The following is a 19,599-nucleotide window of genomic DNA, read 5'->3' on the forward strand; positions in this document are numbered from 1 at the left end:
TGTGCAGACACCATCACACCGGCCCTCTCGGGCTCTGCACCAATCACACCCCCTGATCCCATGTGATGAACTGGGAATGTTCTTAACGGTGTTGGTGCCTCAGTGTCCCCATGCAGTTCTTAAGTATCTAGGTGGTGGGATAAGGGGGTGTGATTGCTGCAGAGCAAAGGGCCAGTGCACCTAAATGCCTGACACTGTCTCCTGGCAACTGATGGCCTGGGCCCCCCCTCTGCAAAGGTGCCAGCTGAAGGTGTTGGAGACAAAGGGATCAGGTGACCTCCTGGCCCAGGAAAGGGGCTGAGCAGAGAGGAGGGGCTGGAGGGGGGGCTGTCAGTCTGGAGCTGGCTGGGGATGAGCAGTGAAGTGCAGACGTGGGGGTCTGGTTCACTGTCCCCCAGAATGGACCTGGCCGAGGGGTCCGGTTCGCTGTACCTACAAGCTCTGTTTTAGACCCTGTTCCTGTCATCGAATAAACCTCTGTGTTACTGGCTGGCTGAGAGTCACGTCTGACTGCAAAGTGGGGGTGCAGGACCCTGTGGCCCCTCCAGGACCCCGTTGGGGCGGGCTTGCTGTGGGAAGTGCACGGAGGGGCAGAGGATGCTGAATCCTCCAAGGAGAGACCCAGGAGGTGAAGCCGTGGGAGCTTCTCGCCCTGAACAAGTCTGCTCCAAGGGAGAGGAGGCTCCCCAAAGTCCTGCCTGGCTTGGTGGGGAGCAGTTCCAGAGCATCACTCGAGGAGTCCATGACATCCGACCACCTAGATCCTTGAGAAATGCATAGAGGAAACTGAGGCACCCACACAGTATTCAGAGAAAAGGTTAAGAACATTCCCACTTCGTCACAGGCAGTTATATGGGGACCCCTCACCAGGCTCTGGGATGCAGCTGGCTCTGGGGTGGGGCTGGGGGGTGGTTATATGGGGAGTTATGGAGGCAGGATGGGATGTGGTTTTTTGGAGGGAGAGACTGTTCTTCCTTTCTTTGCTGAGCACCCCCTCCTCTCTGCCTCCTGCAGCTACCGGGAGCCGCTGCTGAACAGCTCGGAGAACGGGAACTGTCCCAAGGACACCTTGCATTTGGATGGTGAGAGGGGGCTGGGGAATGGGATAATGGGCAGCACCCTGACCTGGGGAGAAGCCATCATGTGCTTCCTCCCTCCCTGCCCCCTCCAGGCCAAGGCGGGGAGTGAGGGGGCTTGTGGGGCCGGGGGGCACCTGGGCTGATGGGGGGATGGGACAGCTATGTGGTGGTGGGGATCAGGACTCCTGGGTTCCATGGTGGCTCCGAGGGGGGGAGGCAGCAGGACTCTTGGGTTCTATGGTGGCTCCAAGGAGGGGGCAGGACTCCTGGGTTCTGTAGGGGTCCCATGGGGGCTGACTGTTCTCTGCCCCCCAGATCGGGAGAAGGACGGGGCGCTGGAGGGGATCGAGTTTGAGGAGCGCGGCCTGGAGAAGCCGGAGAAGGACTCGGAGCGGATCCTGGTGGAGCTGCTGGCTCTGCACAAGCCCCAGGCGGCAGGGGGTGAGGCGCGGCTGGCAGCTGCCGTGCTGGAGAGAGGTGAGACCCCCCGAACCTCCCAACCTGCCCCCCTGCTGATCCCTCCATCCCACTCCCTGCGTGGTTCTTGGGGTGAGCTGCCTGATCGCTGTGGCTGGGTCTGACCCCCAAGTTAGGCCAGTCCCGTTGGGTCGCGGGGCCTGGGTGAGCCTGGATTGGGGGACCTGTGGAGGGAATCCCCCCATCTGACCCTCCCCCCCCAGTGTCTGCGCTGAAGAGGCTGCTGGTCGAGGGGTCCCCCCTGCCGGAGGACGGGGGCCGTGGGTCCCCCGAGGACGGCTGGTCACGGGCGCCGGAGAACAGGGGCGCAGGAGACAAGGATGAGGAACGGGACGCGGGTGATGGCGCCGAGAGCGAGGCGGGGGCGCCAGGTATGAGAACAGCATGCTGGGAAATGGGGGGGGGGGGCGCGATGGCAATGGGAGCAGGGGCTGATGGAAAATGGGGGAGGACAGGGGCATGCTTGGATATGGGGGGGTGATGGGACATGGGGAGGAGAGGAGCATGCTGGGAAATGGGGGGCGATTAGAACAGGGGCTGATGGGAAATGGGGGAGGAGAGGGACATGGGGGGGGCGATGGGAGCAGGGGCTGATGGGAAATGAGGGAGGAGAGGGACATGGGGGGGCGATGGGAGCAGGGGCTGATGGGACCTGGGGGAGGAGAGGGACATGGGGGGGCGATGGGAGCAGGGGCTGATGGGACATGGGGGAGGAGAGGGACACGGGGGGGCGATGGGAGCAGGGGCTGATGGGACATGGGGGAGGAGAGGGACACGGGGGGGCGATGGGAGCAGGGGCTGATGGGACATAGGGGAAGAGAGGGACATGGGGGGCGATGGGAGCAGGGGCTGATGGGACATAGGGGAGGAGAGGGACATGGGGGGCGATGGGAGCAGGGGCTGATGGGACATAGGGGAGGAGAGGGACATGGGGGGCGATGGGAGCAGGGGCTGATGGGAAATGAGGGAAGAGAGGGACATGGGGAACGATGGGAGCAGGGGCTGATGGGACATGGGGGAGGAGAGGGACATGGGGGGGCGATGGGAGCAGGGGCTGATGGGACCTGGGGGAGGAGAGGGACATGGAGGGGCGATGGGAGCAGGGGCTGATGGGAAATGAGGGAGGAGAGGGACATGGGGGGGGCGATGGGAGCAAGGGCTGATGGGACCTGGGGGAGGAGAGGGACATGGGGGGGCGATGGGAGCAGGGGCTGATGGGAAATGAGGGAGGAGAGGGACATGGGGGGGGCGATGGGAGCAGGGGCTGATGGGACATCGGGGAGGAGAGGGACATGGGGGGGCGATGGGAGCAGGGGCTGATGGGACATGGGGGAGGAGAGGGACATGGGGGGGCGATGGGAGCAGGGGCTGATCGGACATAGGGGAGGAGAGGGACATGGGGGGCGATGGGAGCAGGGGCTGATGGGACCTGGGGGAGGAGAGGGACTTGGGGGGGCGATGGGAGCAGGGGCTGATGGGACATAGGGGAGGAGAGGGACATGGGGGGGCGATGGGAGCAGGGGCTGATGGGACATGGGGGAGGAGAGGGACATGGGGGGGCGATGGGAGCAGGGGCTGATGGGACATAGGGGAGGAGAGGGACATGGGGGGCGATGGGAGCAGGGGCTGATGGGACATGGGGGAGGAGAGGGACATGGGGGGGCGATGGGAGCAGGGGCTGATGGGACCTGGGGGAGGAGAGGGGACATGGGGGGGCGATGGGAGCAGGGGCTGATGGGACCTGGGGGAGGAGAGGGACTTGGGGGGGGCGATGGGAGCAGGGGCTGATGGGACATAGGGGAGGAGAGGGACATGGGGGGGGCGATGGGAGCAGGGGCTGATGGGACATGGGGGAGGAGAGGGACGTGCTGGGACATGGGGGGGTGATGGGAGCAGGGGCTGATGGGACATGGGGGAGGAGAGGGACGTGCTGGGACATGGGGGGGCGATGGGAGCAGGGGCTGATGGGACCTGGGGGAGGAGAGGGACGTGCTGGGACATGGGGGGGGCGATGGGAGCAGGGGCTGATGGGACCTGGGGGAGGAGAGGGACATGGGGGGGCGATGGGAGCAGGGGCTGATGGGACCTGGGGGAGGAGAGGGACGTGCTGGGACATGGGGGGGCGATGGGAGCAGGGGCTGATGGGACCTGGGGGAGGAGAGGGACGTGCTGGGACATGGGGGGGCGATGGGAGCAGGGGCTGATGGGACCTGGGGGAGGAGAGGGACATGGGGGGGCGATGGGAGCAGGGGCTGATGGGACCTGGGGGAGGAGAGGGACGTGCTGGGACATGGGGGGGCGATGGGAGCAGGGGCTGATGGGACCTGGGGGAGGAGAGGGACATGGGGGGGCGATGGGAGCAGGGGCTGATGGGACATGGGGGAGGAGAGGGACACGGGGGGGCGATGGGAGCAGGGGCTGATGGGACCTGGGGGAGGAGAGGGACATGGGGGGGCGATGGGAGCAAGGGCTGATGGGACCTGGGGGAGGAGAGGGACATGGGGGGGGCGATGGGAGCAGGGGCTGATGGGACATGGGGGAGGAGAGGGACATGGGGGGGCGATGGGAGCAGGGGCTGATGGGACATGGGGAGGAGAGGGACATGGGGGGGCGATGGGAGCAGGGGCTGATGGGACATAGGGGAGGAGAGGGACATGGGGGGCGATGGGAGCAGGGGCTGATGGGACATAGGGGAGGAGAGGGACATGGGGGGCGATGGGAGCAGGGGCTGATGGGACCTGGGGGAGGAGAGGGACATGGGGGGGCGATGGGAGCAGGGGCTGATGGGACATAGGGGAGGAGAGGGACATGGGGGGCGATGGGAGCATTGGCTGATGGGACATGGGGGAGGAGAGGGACATGGGGGGGCGATGGGAGCAGGGGCTGATGGGACCTGGGGGAGGAGAGGGACATGGGGGGGCGATGGGAGCAGGGGCTGATGGGACATAGGGGAGGAGAGGGACATGGGGGGCGATGGGAGCAGGGGCTGATGGGACCTGGGGGAGGAGAGGGACATGGGGGGCGATGGGAGCAGGGGCTGATGGGACATGGGGGAGGAGAGGGACATGGGGGGGGCGATGGGAGCAGGGGCTGATGGGACATGGGGGAGGAGAGGGACACGGGGGGGCGATGGGAGCAGGGGCTGATGGGACATGGGGGAGGAGAGGGACACGGGGGGGCGATGGGAGCAGGGGCTGATGGGACATAGGGGAAGAGAGGGACATGGGGGGCGATGGGAGCAGGGGCTGATGGGACATAGGGGAGGAGAGGGACATGGGGGGCGATGGGAGCAGGGGCTGATGGGACATAGGGGAGGAGAGGGACATGGGGGGGGCGATGGGAGCAGGGGCTGATGGGACCTGGGGGAGGAGAGGGACATGGAGGGGCGATGGGAGCAGGGGCTGATGGGAAATGAGGGAGGAGAGGGACATGGGGGGGGCGATGGGAGCAAGGGCTGATGGGACCTGGGGGAGGAGAGGGACATGGGGGGGCGATGGGAGCAGGGGCTGATGGGAAATGAGGGAGGAGAGGGACATGGGGGGGCGATGGGAGCAGGGGCTGATGGGACATAGGGGAGGAGAGGGACATGGGGGGCGATGGGAGCAGGGGCTGATGGGACCTGGGGGAGGAGAGGGACTTGGGGGGGGCGATGGGAGCAGGGGCTGATGGGACATAGGGGAGGAGAGGGACATGGGGGGGCGATGGGAGCAGGGGCTGATGGGACATGGGGGAGGAGAGGGACATGGGGGGGCGATGGGAGCAGGGGCTGATGGGACATAGGGGAGGAGAGGGACATGGGGGGCGATGGGAGCAGGGGCTGATGGGACATGGGGGAGGAGAGGGACATGGGGGGGCGATGGGAGCAGGGGCTGATGGGACCTGGGGGAGGAGAGGGACATGGGGGGGCGATGGGAGCAGGGGCTGATGGGACCTGGGGGAGGAGAGGGACTTGGGGGGGCGATGGGAGCAGGGGCTGATGGGACATAGGGGAGGAGAGGGACATGGGGGGGCGATGGGAGCAGGGGCTGATGGGACATGGGGGAGGAGAGGGACGTGCTGGGACATGGGGGGGTGATGGGAGCAGGGGCTGATGGGACATGGGGGAGGAGAGGGACGTGCTGGGACATGGGGGGGCGATGGGAGCAGGGGCTGATGGGACCTGGGGGAGGAGAGGGACGTGCTGGGACATGGGGGGGCGATGGGAGCAGGGGCTGATGGGACCTGGGGGAGGAGAGGGACATGGGGGGGCGATGGGAGCAGGGGCTGATGGGACCTGGGGGAGGAGAGGGACGTGCTGGGACATGGGGGGGCGATGGGAGCAGGGGCTGATGGGACCTGGGGGAGGAGAGGGACGTGCTGGGACATGGGGGGGCGATGGGAGCAGGGGCTGATGGGACCTGGGGGAGGAGAGGGACATGGGGGGGCGATGGGAGCAGGGGCTGATGGGACCTGGGGGAGGAGAGGGACGTGCTGGGACATGGGGGGGCGATGGGAGCAGGGGCTGATGGGACCTGGGGGAGGAGAGGGACATGGGGGGGCGATGGGAGCAGGGGCTGATGGGACATGGGGGAGGAGAGGGACACGGGGGGGCGATGGGAGCAGGGGCTGATGGGACCTGGGGGAGGAGAGGGACATGGGGGGGGCGATGGGAGCAAGGGCTGATGGGACCTGGGGGAGGAGAGGGACATGGGGGGGCGATGGGAGCAGGGGCTGATGGGACATGGGGGAGGAGAGGGACATGGGGGGGCGATGGGAGCAGGGGCTGATGGGACATGGGGGAGGAGAGGGACATGGGGGGCGATGGGAGCAGGGGCTGATGGGACATAGGGGAGGAGAGGGACATGGGGGGCGATGGGAGCAGGGGCTGATGGGACATAGGGGAGGAGAGGGACATGGGGGGCGATGGGAGCAGGGGCTGATGGGACCTGGGGGAGGAGAGGGACATGGGGGGGCGATGGGAGCAGGGGCTGATGGGACATAGGGGAGGAGAGGGACATGGGGGGCGATGGGAGCAGGGGCTGATGGGACATGGGGGAGGAGAGGGACATGGGGGGGGCGATGGGAGCAGGGGCTGATGGGACCTGGGGGAGGAGAGGGACATGGGGGGGCGATGGGAGCAGGGGCTGATGGGACATAGGGGAGGAGAGGGACATGGGGGGCGATGGGAGCAGGGGCTGATGGGACCTGGGGGAGGAGAGGGACATGGGGGGCGATGGGAGCAGGGGCTGATGGGACATGGGGGAGGAGAGGGACATGGGGGGGCGATGGGAGCAGGGGCTGATGGGACATCGGGGAGGAGAGGGACATGGGGGGGCGATGGGAGCAGGGGCTGATGGGACATGGGGGAGGAGAGGGACATGGGGGGGGCGATGGGAGCAGGGGCTGATGGGACCTGGGGGAGGAGAGGGACATGGGGGGGCGATGGGAGCAGGGGCTGATGGGACCTGGGGGAGGAGAGGGACATGGGGGGGCGATGGGAGCAGGGGCTGATGGGACCTGGGGGAGGAGAGGGACATGGGGGGGCGATGGGAGCAGGGGCTGATGGGACATAGGGGAGGAGAGGGACATGGGGGGCGATGGGAGCAGGGGCTGATGGGACCTGGGGGAGGAGAGGGACATGGGGGGCGATGGGAGCAGGGGCTGATGGGACATGGGGGAGGAGAGGGACGTGCTGGGACATGGGGGGGCGATGGGAGCAGGGGCTGATGGGACATGAGGGAGGAGAGGGACCTGCTCTCGGGACGGGGGCTGCCGGACTGACCCAAATCCATTGGTCGTCCGCAGGGGGGGCCCCGAATGGCCCCGGCTCTGCGGATTGGGGGTCGCGGTGCCCGGACGGGGAGGGGCCCGGCTCCTCCCTTGTGCTGACGCCCCGGCAGGTGGAGGACGTGCGGCTCAGCTGCCAGCTCCTGGAGGAGGCTGTTCTCAGGCTGAAGGTACCAGGGTAGGGGAGCTGTGGGGGGCTGCGGGGTCAGTGGGGAGCGCTGGGGGTCACTGGGAGATTCAAGGGGAGATGGGGGCTGGGGGTCACTGGGAGATTCAAGGGGAGATGGGGACGGGGGGGTCAGTGTTGAGGATCTGGGGGGAGATGGGGGCTGGGGCTAAGTGGGGGGGTTCAAGGGGAGATGGGGGGCTGAGGGGTCAGTGGGGAGGGCTGGGGGTCACTGGGGGGTTCAAGGGGAGATGGGGACGGGGAGTCAGTGTTGAGGGGCTGGGGGAGATGGGGGCTGGGGGTAAGTGGGGGGGTTCGAGGGGAGATGGGGATGGGGGGTCAGTGTTGAGGGGCTGGGGGGAGACGGAGGCTGGGGGTAAGTGGGGGGGGTTCGAGGGGAGATAGGGACGGGGGGTCAGTGTTGAGGGGCTGGGGGGAGACGGGGGCTGGGGGTAAGTGGGGGGTTCGAGGGGAGATAGGGACGGGGGGTCAGTGTTGAGGGGCTGGGGGAGATGGGGGCTGGAGGTCAGTGGGGGGGTTCGAGGGGAGATAGGGATGGGGGGTCAGTGTTGAGGGGCTGGGGGGAGATGGGGGCTGGAGGTCAGTGGGGGGGTTCGAGGGGAGATAGGGATGGGGGGTCAGTGTTGAGGGGCTGGGGGGAGACGGGGGCTGGGGGTAAGTGGGGCGGGTTGAGGGGAGATGGGGGGCTAAGGAGGTCAGTGTGGGGAGGGGCTGCCGGGATGTCTCCACGCTCTTCATTTCACCCATGAGGAATTCTCCCGGCCCCCCAGGACATGGAAGAGGATTATTCCCAGCTGCAGCAGCTCCTGGCCAAGTACAGCTCCCCCCCCTCGCCCAGCTTCACATGAGGGGCAGCCCTGCCACAGGTGAGGCTGGGGGCCCAGTGGTGGGCTCCCCCTGGCCATCAGGCCAGGTGCTGGGAGGCCCGTGGGGGGGGGTGGGGTAGGGGCCCAGGAGGGGGCAGGGGGCTTGCTGGGAGGCCCGTGGGGGGTGTGGGGCAGGGGCCCAGGAGGGGACAGGGGGCTCGCTGGGAGGCCCGTGGGGGGTGTGGGGCAGGGGCCCAGAAGGGGGCAGGGGGCTCGCTGGGAGGCCCGTGGGGGGCAGGGGGCTCGCTGGGAGGCCCGTGGGGGGTGTGGGGCAGGGGCCCAGGAGGGGGCAGGGGGCTTTCTGGGAGGCCCGTGGGGGGCAGGGGGCTTGCTGGGAGGCCCGTGGGGGGTGTGGGGCAGGGGGCCCAGCGTTGAGTTTGGGGTTCTAACCCTGCTCCCTCGTGTCTCTCCAGCCCCCTCGCCACGGAGGAAGAGGCCGGCGGCCGGGGGTGTCCTGCCAGGGGGGTGCTGGGCAGGGGCGTGGGGCAGTGGGGATGGATGCTGGAGGGGGCTGGGTACCTCTGTTCTCTAGGACGTGCTGTGGTGCCATGTACAGAGCCGGGGGTGCGTACACATGGAGCTGGGATCCGGGGGGTGATTGGGTGGGTCTGGCTCACCCCCAGGCTCTGAAATCCCCAGCGGGGGCACAGCCCAGTGGCTCCCTCTGGGACAAGACACCTCTTCCCCCATCAGCCACCCTCGGGGGGGGGGGGGTCACCCCCAAATCCGCTCCAGCAAACGCACATCCTCCTCCACCCCCAATCTGTCCCATCCCCCGAGCCAGCCAGCCCCTGCCCTGGGGCCGGACCGGGGCCAGTGCTCCCTAGAGGGAAACAGCCCCATGTCCCATTCCCCCAAGGCTGTTTGCGGTATCGGCCAGCAGGAGGTGCTGCGGCTGCAAAGTTTTCCCCACCCTGAGATCAGTATTTTTTGGGGGAGGGGTTACATTCCACTGCCCCCCATCCCCTGCCATGTGCCTTAGGGGCCGACCCCCAGGAGCTGCTTTTATATATAGAGCTATTTTTTACTTTTGCTGGGATATTTTTATATATATGATTTATGGGGGGGACCCCAGACCCTGGAGTGTGGGGTGCAGGGGGGCACAGCAGTTGGTTTGTGCCAACATGGCAGCTAGGCTGGCACAGAATCATTGGAACCAAAAAAAGGGGGGGCCGATGGGATGGGGGACGGGCCCCCTAATTCCTTTGTACCCTATGGGTGTCCCATCCCCCCCAGACAAAGGGCTTTTTCCGGGGGCTTCCATTGCTTTTACAAAAGCGAGTCAAAATTTCCCAGAGAATTTCTGGGAGTGTCCCCCACTTAGCCTCCTCCATGCGCCCCTCCAGTTCTCTGCCTGCACCCCCAGCTCTGAGAGTTTTGGCTTTTTAAAAAATATATTTTAAGATTTCTTACAATTCTGCTTTTTAATGAGGTGTTTGTATGGAGGGGGGAGATTTGGGTTTAAATGTCCCCCCCCGGGAGCCAAAGGCTGACACCATCCCCCCCCAAAGGAGAGCTGGCTGAAGGTATGATGGATTGTAGATGTCTGGAATCTGGGATGGGAGGAGGGGGCACTGTGCTCCCCCCAGCTGACTCTGAGTATAACTTGGGGGGGGTGCTAAGGTACGGGGGGGGGGTCACTGAAACAAAGAAACTGTAAAGATATCGGATAAAAACCATTCTTGCTTCAGGGCTCTGAGTGTCTCTGTGCGCCCCACTGACCCCCGTGTGTGCCCCACTGACTCGTGCCCCACTCCCCTCCCACCTGTGGAGATGTGGCACTGCTACTCCGTGAGTTAGAGCGGGGGGGCCTCGGGGCCCGGACTCCTGGATTCCATGCCCAGCTCAGGCCCGTGTAGAACGGTTCCCGCCCGCCCCGGTGCCTGGAGTTAATTTCTCTTTGGGGGTGGACAGAAAACAGGAATTTCTCCTCCGGCTTCTCCCCGAACGAAGCATTCGGGCCCCGCGTGCCACAGGGGGAGTTTATTGCTTGAGAGGCATCAGCTCAGCGCCGGCCCCATAAATCTGCCGGGTTTGGTTGGTTTTTTTACACTCCATAAATTAATATTTACAAAAAAGGGGGCAATACCAGTTAAATCTCGTCTCGTTTCAGCCGCGGGACACAGGGCTGTTGGGCAGAACACAAACACACAAGCAGGGCCAAGGGATGGGACCCGGCACAGGCTGGGGGGGCTATTTTACACGGATGAGGGGCACAGACAATATTGCACTTTGAGCGTTTGGAGAAGGGCAGGAAACATTAAAGACTTTGATGCCCTGATCTGTTCCCTTGGAGAACCATAAAGCCCTGCCCACAAACCCAGAGCCAGGACTCCTGGGTTCTCTCCCTGGCTCTGGGAGGGGAGTCGGGGCTGATGGTTAGAGCAGGGGGGGCTGGGAGCCAGGACTCCTGGGTTCTCTCCTTGGCTCTGGGAGGGGAGTGGGGTCTAGTGGTTAGAGTGGGGGGGCTGGGAGCCAGCACTCCTGGGTTCTCTCCTCGGCTCTGGGAGGGGAGTCGGGGCTGATGGTTAGAGTGGGGGTGAGGGGGTTGGGAGCCAGGGCTCCTGGGTTCTCTCCTCGGCTCTGGGAGGGGAGTGGGGTCTAGTGGTTAGAGTGGGGGGGCTGGGAGCCAGGACTCCTGGGTTCTCTCCTCGGCTCTGGGAGGGGAGTGGGGTCTAGTGGTTAGAGTGGGGGGGCTGGGAGCCAGGACTCCTGGGTTCTCTCCTCGGCTCTGGGAGGGGAGTCGGGGCTAGTGGTTAGAGCAGGGGGGGCTGTGAGCCAGGACTCCTGGGTTCTCTCGTCGGCTCTGGGAGGGGAGTCGGGGCTAGTGGTTAGAGCAGGGGGGGCTGGGAGCCAGGACTCCTGGGTTCTCTCCTCAGCTCTGGGAGGGGAGTGGGGTCTAGTGGTTAGAGTGGGGGGGGGCTGGGAGCCAGGACTCCTGGGTTCTCTCCTCGGCTCTGGGAGGGGAGTGGGGTCTAGTGGTTAGAGTAGGGGGACTGAGAGCCAGCACTCCTGGGTTCTCTCCATGGCCCTGGGCACAGAGAGCTTGGACCAAAGCTGCGGAAGGCTGAGCTGAGTTGCCCACAGCCAAACTGGTTTTGCCATGTGGTATGTGCAGCAGCCTAGGGCAGATTAGTCCCAGGGCTGGAGTAGCTGGGGGCTGCAGGTCGGGAGTGAGGGGCACCAGCGGAGCTGTGGGGGGCAGGTCTGGGCTTGCAGGGGCTGCGGGTCAGGAGTGAGGGGCACTGGCAGAGCTGGGGGGGGCAGGGCTGGGTTAGCAGGGGCTGCGGGTCGGGAGTGAGGGGCACTGGCAGAGCTGGGTGGGCATGGTGCCACCCCCCGGTGCCACCCCCCAGTACCCACCATGGATTGGGAGAGGGGCCGAGGTGCACGGGGGGGGGGGGTGTCCAATACTCCATGGGGGGGCGTGTTCTGGGTTGGGCGGATCAGGGCCCGTTTTGAGTCAGATCCTGCACATTCTATGAATAAAACTTTCCTATAAAAATAGACCACGGCGTAGCTGGGCCTCACTGGCTGACCCCGGGAGGCTCTGGCTGCAGCTGCCCTGTGCTGGGGAGGTCCGGTGCTCAGGTTCCCGTCGGGCTCTTCCCCTCCTTGACTGGGCCCCCGGCAGCCCCTGGCGCCCCCTCCAGCGCCCCCAGTTTCAGCTCCGGGCTCTCGGGACCCGACTCATTCTCTGAGCTGCACTCGCTCAGATCCGTGATCTCCAGCTCCGAGTCGGAGCCTGGATCCTCCTTGGGGCCCCCTGGGGGGCTTGACCCCCGGTCCCCCAGCACCTCCCTCTCCCGCCCCCCCAGCCCATGGCCCTCGCCCCTCAGGGGCAGGGTGGCACCGTGGGGGGGCAGGCACAGACGGGGCATGGCTGCTGGGCCCAGGGGCCCCCTCTCGGCCCCCTCCCCCGCCAGCAGGGAGACAGGGGTCGGCAGCTGGGCCAGTGGGTTGGGGTAGAAATGGGGGGAGTAGAGGGAGGCGGGGAGCTTGGAGCTGCTGAGGGGGAAGGCGCTGGAGAGGTAGGGGTTAAAATTCCAGGGGTACTCGGGGAAGGGGGGTGTCCTGCCATAGGGGGCCAGCAAGGGGGGCTTTGAATAGCCGGAGACACCTGGGGGGGACAGAAGGGGAGACATGAGTGACCAGCGCCCCCCAACCGGCTCACCCCACCCCCAGCACCCAAACCCGCCAACCCCTTCCCCACCTCAGCTTCCCCTCCACCCTTCTGTGCCAGTGGGAGCCAGGACTCCTGGGTTCCCTCCCTGGCTCTGGGATTGTGAGGGGAGGGGGGTCTAGGGCCTGTGGGGGGGCTGGGAGCCAGGACTCCTGGCTTCTGTCCTCAGCCGTGGCTGAATCAGGCTTTTTGACCCCCCACCACCAGCCCATGGGGTAGCAGTCAGGCCTCCCCCCACTTTCCCATGAACCCCGTGGGGAGGAGGGGGGTGCAGTCGCTCGTGGCCCCCCCAGCCCGTGGCCTGCCTGCTGGAGCTGCTGACGTGGGGGAGGCTGGGGGAATTGGGGCCCTTGAGCTGAGACCCGACAAACTCATGTCCCTGCGTCTGAACAGCAGCCGCCGGGAGGAGCTGGAGGCTCTGTACCCCCCTTTCCTGTCCCCCAGCTGAGGGGCCCCCTACCCCCCCGCGGCCGCAGCTCTCACCTGAGCCCAGGAAGGGGATGGCTGAGTCCAGCCGCAGCTTCTCGCTCTCGGCTTGGCGCTCGAAGAGGGGGCCGCGTCCGGGGGCGTCCCCCAGGCGGGGGCTGGAGAAGAGGGACTGAAGGGTCTGGGGTGGGGGCAGAAAGAGGGAGTGAGTCCTGGGGGGGAGGACAGACACCTCCCTGCCCCCCTCCCCCAGGATCTGCATTACCCGCCACCCCCTCCCGTCCGCCGGCCCGCAGCAGTACCTCGGGGGTGAGGGGCGGGCAGTCGGGGCCGTGCGCCCCCCCGGGGCAGGAGGCCAGCAGGACGGGGGCGCTGCCCACCTCCAGCAGCGGGTAGTTCACCAGCACCACCTTGCTGAAGTTGAACTTGTAGGTGAAGCGTTTCCCCTTCGTCTTGTGCAGGATCCGCTTGTTGTAGTAATACCTGGGGGGGAGGGGAGAGCGTCATTGGGGAGGGGCCATCGCCATGTCCCCCTCCCGCAGTGTGGGGTCAAAGGGCAGAAAGGAGTCAACCCTGACACTGGAAGTGGGGGAGCTCCTGGTTCCCACGTGCCCTGGGGCCAGCACGGACAGCCCTGGAGCGCCCCCTGCTGAGCCCCCCGGTCCCTGCAGCACAGCGCCCCCTAACGCCCCTTGGGGGCAGCACGGACAGCCCTGGAGCGCCCCCTGCTGAGCCCCCCGGTCCCTGCAGCACAGCGCCCCCTAGCGCCCCTTGGGGCCAGCACGGACAGCCCGGGGAGGGCTCCCTGCTGAGCCCCACCCCGCCCCCCGGTCCCTGTAGCACAGCGCCCCCTAGCGCCCCTTGGGGCCAGCACGGACAGCCCGGGGAGCGCCTCCTGCTGAGCCCCCCGGTCCCTGCAGCACAGCGCCCCCTAGCGCCCCTTGGGGCCAGCACGGACAGCCCTGGAGCGCCCCCTGCTGAGCCCCCCGGTCCCTGCGGCGCAGCGCCCCCTAGGGGCAGCCCCAGCGAGAGAGAGAAGCGCCCCCTGCTGGCCCCCACCATAGCGGAGTTTATTTCCCAGCCAGGGGGCGGGTCCGAGGCCCTCAATAGAACTTAGCGGCTTATTAATATTAATACTGGAGGCGGCCGAAGTGAATCAATGCGCGCCATCCCGTCTCTAAGAGGAGTGGGGGGCAGCCAAGGAGCTGGGGGGGGGGCAGGGCTGGACTCATCGCTGCAGACGTTACAAACATCGCTACCCACCCCCCACCATCCTGCTGACTCCACCCCCCCAATCATGGGGGGCTTCAAATAACCCTTCCCCTCTCCCCCACTTATTTTATGTGTGGGGAAACTGAGGCAGGGCCTGGACCAATGCCTCAGCCTGGTCTCCCGTGGCTGAGAAAAGAATCCAGGAGTCCTGGCTCTGGAGCCATTAACTATCGTCCCACCAACCCCCCCGCTTCGCTAGCTGGGACCTGCGCGCTCCGGCGGCTGGGTGGGGCTCAGGCGGGGGCGCGCTCCCCGGGGCTGAGGGTGCTGAGCTGAGCCTGCCCCGTCCGCTGTGCGTCTCGCTTTGGCGGGGGCTCCCCCCCAGCCCCTCACCTCAGCGCCCGGCTCAGCTTGTCGTAGTTCATGTGGGGCTTGCACTTGCGGATGCCCCACAGCCGCGCCACCTCGTCGGGGTCCTTGATGACGAACTCGCCGTAGTCGCCCTGCCAGGCGATCACGCCCTGATATTCCTCCTTCTGCAGCAGCTCCAGGATGAAATGCCACAGCTGGATCTGCCGCGAGCCGGGGCTCGACTCGGGCTTGTAGGCCCAGTCGGGGAAGGCGAAGCCTGCGGGAAAGCGGACCCGTCAGCGCCCGGAGCGCGCCCTGGGCTCGCCTTGGCTTGGGGACGTGGCGCAGGGCGCAAGGCGCACGGGGCAGAGGAGACGGGTCCCTTCCAGCGGGGCGCAGGGGCAGAGGACACCCCCGAACCCCCACCCCCAACCCAGCGGTACAGGAGAGGGTCCCCCCGGCCCTGGGGCCGAGGAGACCAGCCGGGTCCTCCCTCCCCACCCCTGCGTACTGGAGAGGAGCCGGATTTCGCCCCCCCCCCCCAGCCTGGCGCACGAGCACTGGAGGTTCACAGCCCACAGCCCAGAGCCCAGCTCCTCGGTACCGGGTTTGGCGGGGGAGGGGACGAGGCGGCCCCGTTGCTGATTCCAGCCAGAACCGCCCTCCCCCGCCCTGCCAAAGTCTGTTCCGCACGGACCCCCCCCCCAATGCCCGCTCCCCCCGCGAAGTTAGGAACCTGCTTGGCTCCGGGCCCCTGGGATTGGGGGGGAGGTGGGTCCGAGGTCCCAGAGAAGCGTTTGGGGGGGTCCCGGGCTTTGGGGGGTATGGTACCGGGTCTGAGATCCCAGCGAAGCGATGGCCGGTGTGGGGGGGTCCTGGGCTGTGTGATTGGGGGATCCCTGGCTATGTGTGTGGGAGGGTCACGGGCTGTGGGGGGAGGTACCGGGTCCGAGATCCCAGCGAAGCAATGGGGTGGTCCCGGGCTGTGTGTGTGGGGGTCCTGGGCTGTGGGAGTGGGGTCCCGGGCTGTGGCGGGGATGGTACTGGGTCCGAGATCCTACCGAAGAGATGGGGGGTGGGGGCAGTCCAGGGCTGGGCGTGGGGGTGGGGGTGGCCTGGGGCAGAGCAAGGTCCGTCCAGCGCAGGGTCTGTCTGCGGCAGGCGAGCGGTGCCCGGGCCCATTTCCGGCGTCTGGCGGGGGCAGGCGTGTAAGGGTAGAGCCAGGTGTGTCCATTAGTGTGTGTGGGTCCGTGGGTGTGTGTGTGTGAGTGTGGGTGTCCGTCACAGTCCGTGTCCGTGTGTGTGTGTGTCCGTGTGTCCATGTCCGTGTGTGTGTGTTCATGTGTGTGTCTGTGTGTGTGTGTTCGTGTGTGCTTGTGTATGTGTCCGTCCATGTTTGTAGCACAATAGTGTGTCCGTGTGTATAGCGCATCCGTGTTTGTGTGTGTGTCTCCGTGTGTGTGTCCGTGTGCGCGCGTGCACTGACCGGGGGTGGGGGGTCCTGTCCCGTGGGAATTTCCGAGATGGTTTGAAAGTTTTTCCTGCTCCAAACCGAGACAAAATCACAAATATTTTCATGACCCAACAAACTGAGCCAACGTCCGTTTGGGTCCATTGGCCTTCGCTGGGGCTCAGGGCGCATGTGCTGCCTTGATTTCCCGCTGCGGGCTCTGCTCCCCTGCTCGCGCTCCGGGGACTGACACTGCAACGCGCCGGGTCCGGTCACCTCAACCGAGCGGCAGCACGGGGCAGTCAGAGCATTTCCCCCCGTCCAGGCCCCAGGACTAGGCACCGACCTCGCGTCCCAAACCTGCTTGGGCTGCCACAAACACAAACACCAAACAGCGCTGAACAATTCCTGGCCTGTGTGTGTGTGTGAGTGTGTGTGTGTGTGTGTGTGTGTGTGAGAGAGAGAGAGACTCTGTGTGTGTGTGAGTGTGTGTGTGTGTGAGAGAGAGAGAGAGAGACTCTGTGTGTGTGTGTGAGTGGGTGGGTGGGTGTCGGGGTATGTGTGTGTGTGAGAGAGAGAGAGAGAGAGACTGTGTGTGTGTGCGTGTGTCCGTGTCTGGGGTGTGTGTGTGTGTGTGAGTCGGGGTGTGTGTGTGTGTGTGTGTGTGTGTGTGTGTGTGTGAGAGAGAGAGAGAGAGACTCTGTGTGTGTGTGAGTGTGTGTGTGTGTGTGAGAGAGAGAGAGAGACTCTGTGTGTGTGTGTGAGTGGGTGGGTGGGTGTCGGGGTATGTGTGTGTGTGAGAGAGAGAGAGACTGTGTGTGTGTGCGTGTGTCCGTGTCTGGGGTGTGTGTGTGTGTGTGTGTGTCGGGGTGTGTGTGTGTCGGTGTGTGTGTGTGTGTGTGTGTGTGTGTGTGTGTGTGTGTGTGTGTGTGTGTGTGTGTGAGAGAGAGAGAGAGAGAGACTCTGTGTGTGTGTGAGTGGGTGGGTGGGTGTCGGGGTATGTGTGTGTGTGTGAGAGAGAGAGAGAGAGACTCTGTGTGTGTGTGTATCGGTGTCGGTGTGTGTGAGAGAGAGAGAGAGAGAGAGAGAGAGAGACTGTGTGTGTGTGTGTCGGTGTCGGTGTATGTATGTGTGTGTGTGATAGAGAAAGTGTGTGTATGTATGTGTGTGTGTTGGTGTCGGGAGGTGTGTGTGAAACAGAGAGACTCTGTGTCTCTGTGTGTTAGTGTCGGTGTGTGTGTGAGAGAGAGTGTGTGTGTCGGTGCGGGTTGTGTGTGTGTCGGAGTGTGTGTGTGCGCGCGCGCACCCCGGGATTTAATCACACCGGCCTCTGCCCACACACTGGCTGATTGTCTCCGCAGCTCGGGGCGCTCCAGATCCCGGTGCCCCGGCGGGAGGCGGATTTGTACCCCCCCCCGCAGGTGTCACCTCCCCGAAGAACCGCTCGCCGACAGCCTCAGCCAGACCCCCCCGTGGCACCGCATCGGGCACCACCAATCGCGACGGTCTCCGTGTTACGGGGGATTTCCCGAGCCCAGGGCTTAGCGCGGCCCGGGCAACGCCGAGCGCAGAGAGCCGCGTGGACACTGGCATCGGGGCCCCCTTGGCCGGCGCTGGGCTTGGAGCCTGGTGCAAACCTGGGCAAATCTCCCGCTGAGCTGAGGGGCCCCGGGAAGGCCCCTGCGTGCCCGGTACCTGCACCCCCGGCTGAGCCCCGTGGGTGGCTCCTGGCTCCCTCCCAGTGCCCCCCCACCCGGCTCTGGGTGACTCCGGAGGGGCCAAGCCGGTCACTTGTGGGGTCACCGCTCGGCACTCGAGGTGCGGGGCAGGAAGGGGCCGCCGCGCAGGACAGGAGGTGCCGGGCCGACCGGGGCCCCAGGATGTTCCTGACCTTTGTCTCAAGGGCCTCGTAGTCCGGGTACGACCCGCTCCGGCCCGGCCCCTTTGCCAGACCGGTCCGCCTGTCACCGCCCTCAGGGCAGAGCAGACCCGGTGCGCGGCCGCCTCCCGCAGGAGCCACACGGGCCGTTACACGGGGCGCTGCTCCGGGCCCTGGCCTGGCAGAACCCGCCGGTCCCGCTGGCCGGAGCTGGGCTCCGTTTCCGGCTCCAGCGGGGCGGCGGTGGCATGTCTGTCCGGGAACGGGGCAGATCTCCTGCTGGGGAGAGACAGGCCGGGCCGTGGCTCTGTGCGTCTCCTTCGGGCCGGGCCGAGATCTCGCCTCTCTAGCGCGGCCCCTGGAATTCCCGGGACGTGTCACCCGGGCTCCGGGGCTGGCTCCGGGGCCCCAGGTGAAGGCCGGGCACATAGCGGGTAAATGATGGTCACGCCCCGTTTCCCGGGCCCTGCAGCGCGGGGTGTGGACGGGGCCGGCCCGGCAGCGGCGGATGGAGGGAGTCTTCCGGCGCCCCAGCTGTGTCTACACCGGGGCGCAGGGGGGAATCTCTCCCGGCCCGAGTGCCAGAGCTCGGGCGAGCTGCCAGCTTCTAGGCCCGGGTCTCTCGGGCCGGCTCTGGGCCTGGCGCGAGTTGTCCGCGGGGCTGCAGAGAAAAACGGGATCCGGCAGCTAATGAACCAGCCGGGGGCGTCCCAGGGGCCGCAGCCCGGAGGCGGCGCCCGGCGGGGACAGGCACCTGCTGCTTTGATGGTCTAGGCTGCCCCGCAGCCCCCGCCCCAGAGCCCCCTCCGGAGCCGGCTCTGCCCTGGCGCTGGGATGTGCGCGAGGCCCTGCGTGGGTGTGTAACATTTGCACACATGGAGACAGGTGTGCAGCATGTGTGGAAATCACACACCCACACGGACCCCCTTCACAGATACACAGGCATATAACACACACATCTGTGCATGTGTGCTGTGTGTATGTCTACACAGACACAGACACACACACAGAGTCTCTCTCTTGCACACACACATACACACGCACACTCACACACATACACATATGCACACACACACCCATACACTGCGTCTGACGAAGTAGGTATTCACCCACAAAAGCGCATGCTCCAATACCTCTGTTAGTCTATAAGGTCGCTTTATACACACACAGCGTGTCTCTCTCTCTCATACACACACACATGCATGTACACACACATGCACATGCACGTGCACACACACACAAGCACACACACGTAGGTGCACATAACACAGGCACACACAGATGCACACACATGCATGCATGATAACACACACACACACAGGTGCGCACACACACACAGGCACACACAGGCAAACACAGATGCACATACACACACAAGCGTGCACAGAGGCACACACAGGCATGCACACACACAGATGCACACACAGGTGCACCCACACAGGCGTACACACACGCGCACAGGTGTGCACACACACACACATATGCACACACAAGCGTGCACAGAGGCACACACAGGCGTGCACACACACAGAGACATACACACACAGATGCGCACACAGGTGCACACACACAGGCGTACACACACGCGCACAGGTGTGCACACACATGCACAGAGCATAATCGCAATAGCAGGCTGGTCGGGCCCCTGCAAACTCTCTGCCGCCAAGGCCCAAGAACCGCCGCTCGTGGTTCTCAGCCGGCGGACACCCGGGGAACATCAACT

The 19,599-nt window shown here is 65.7% G+C and overlaps 2 protein-coding genes across 6 annotated transcripts in view; one reads left to right on the forward strand and one right to left on the reverse strand.

Annotated features, from left to right (window-relative positions):
- The window catches only part of ARHGEF1 (Rho guanine nucleotide exchange factor 1), a 117,461-nt gene that overhangs the window by 24,564 nt on the left and 73,298 nt on the right, over positions 1–19,599 (forward strand). For 4 of the 5 annotated variants that reach the window (XM_050930459.1, XM_050930458.1, XM_050930461.1 and 1 more), the window contains 6 exons: positions 1,015–1,082; positions 1,395–1,556; positions 1,760–1,927; positions 7,341–7,492; positions 8,280–8,375; positions 8,789–10,065. In XM_050930459.1, coding sequence (XP_050786416.1) covers positions 1,015–1,082; positions 1,395–1,556; positions 1,760–1,927; positions 7,341–7,492; positions 8,280–8,357 — 628 coding nt within the window. In that variant the 3' untranslated portion in view covers positions 8,358–8,375; positions 8,789–10,065. Of the gene's footprint in view, positions 1–1,014; positions 1,083–1,394; positions 1,557–1,759; positions 1,928–7,340; positions 7,493–8,279; positions 8,376–8,788; positions 10,066–19,599 lie in introns of those variants that run through there. The other variant, XM_050930460.1, reaches the window with a different exon arrangement.
- Positions 11,779–14,834, reverse strand: ERFL (ETS repressor factor like). Its single transcript, XM_050930483.1, has 4 exons — positions 14,590–14,834; positions 13,287–13,467; positions 13,042–13,165; positions 11,779–12,495 (listed from the first exon to the last, which is right to left on the reverse strand). The coding sequence occupies exons 1-4, from the start codon at positions 14,619–14,621 to the stop codon at positions 11,963–11,965; spliced, it is 870 nt and encodes a 289-aa protein (XP_050786440.1). The 5' UTR covers positions 14,622–14,834; the 3' UTR covers positions 11,779–11,962.

The sequence above is a fragment of the Gopherus flavomarginatus genome, chromosome 20, assembly GCF_025201925.1.
Source record: "Gopherus flavomarginatus isolate rGopFla2 chromosome 20, rGopFla2.mat.asm, whole genome shotgun sequence".
In the NCBI taxonomy this organism is placed as follows: Eukaryota; Metazoa; Chordata; order Testudines; family Testudinidae; genus Gopherus; species Gopherus flavomarginatus.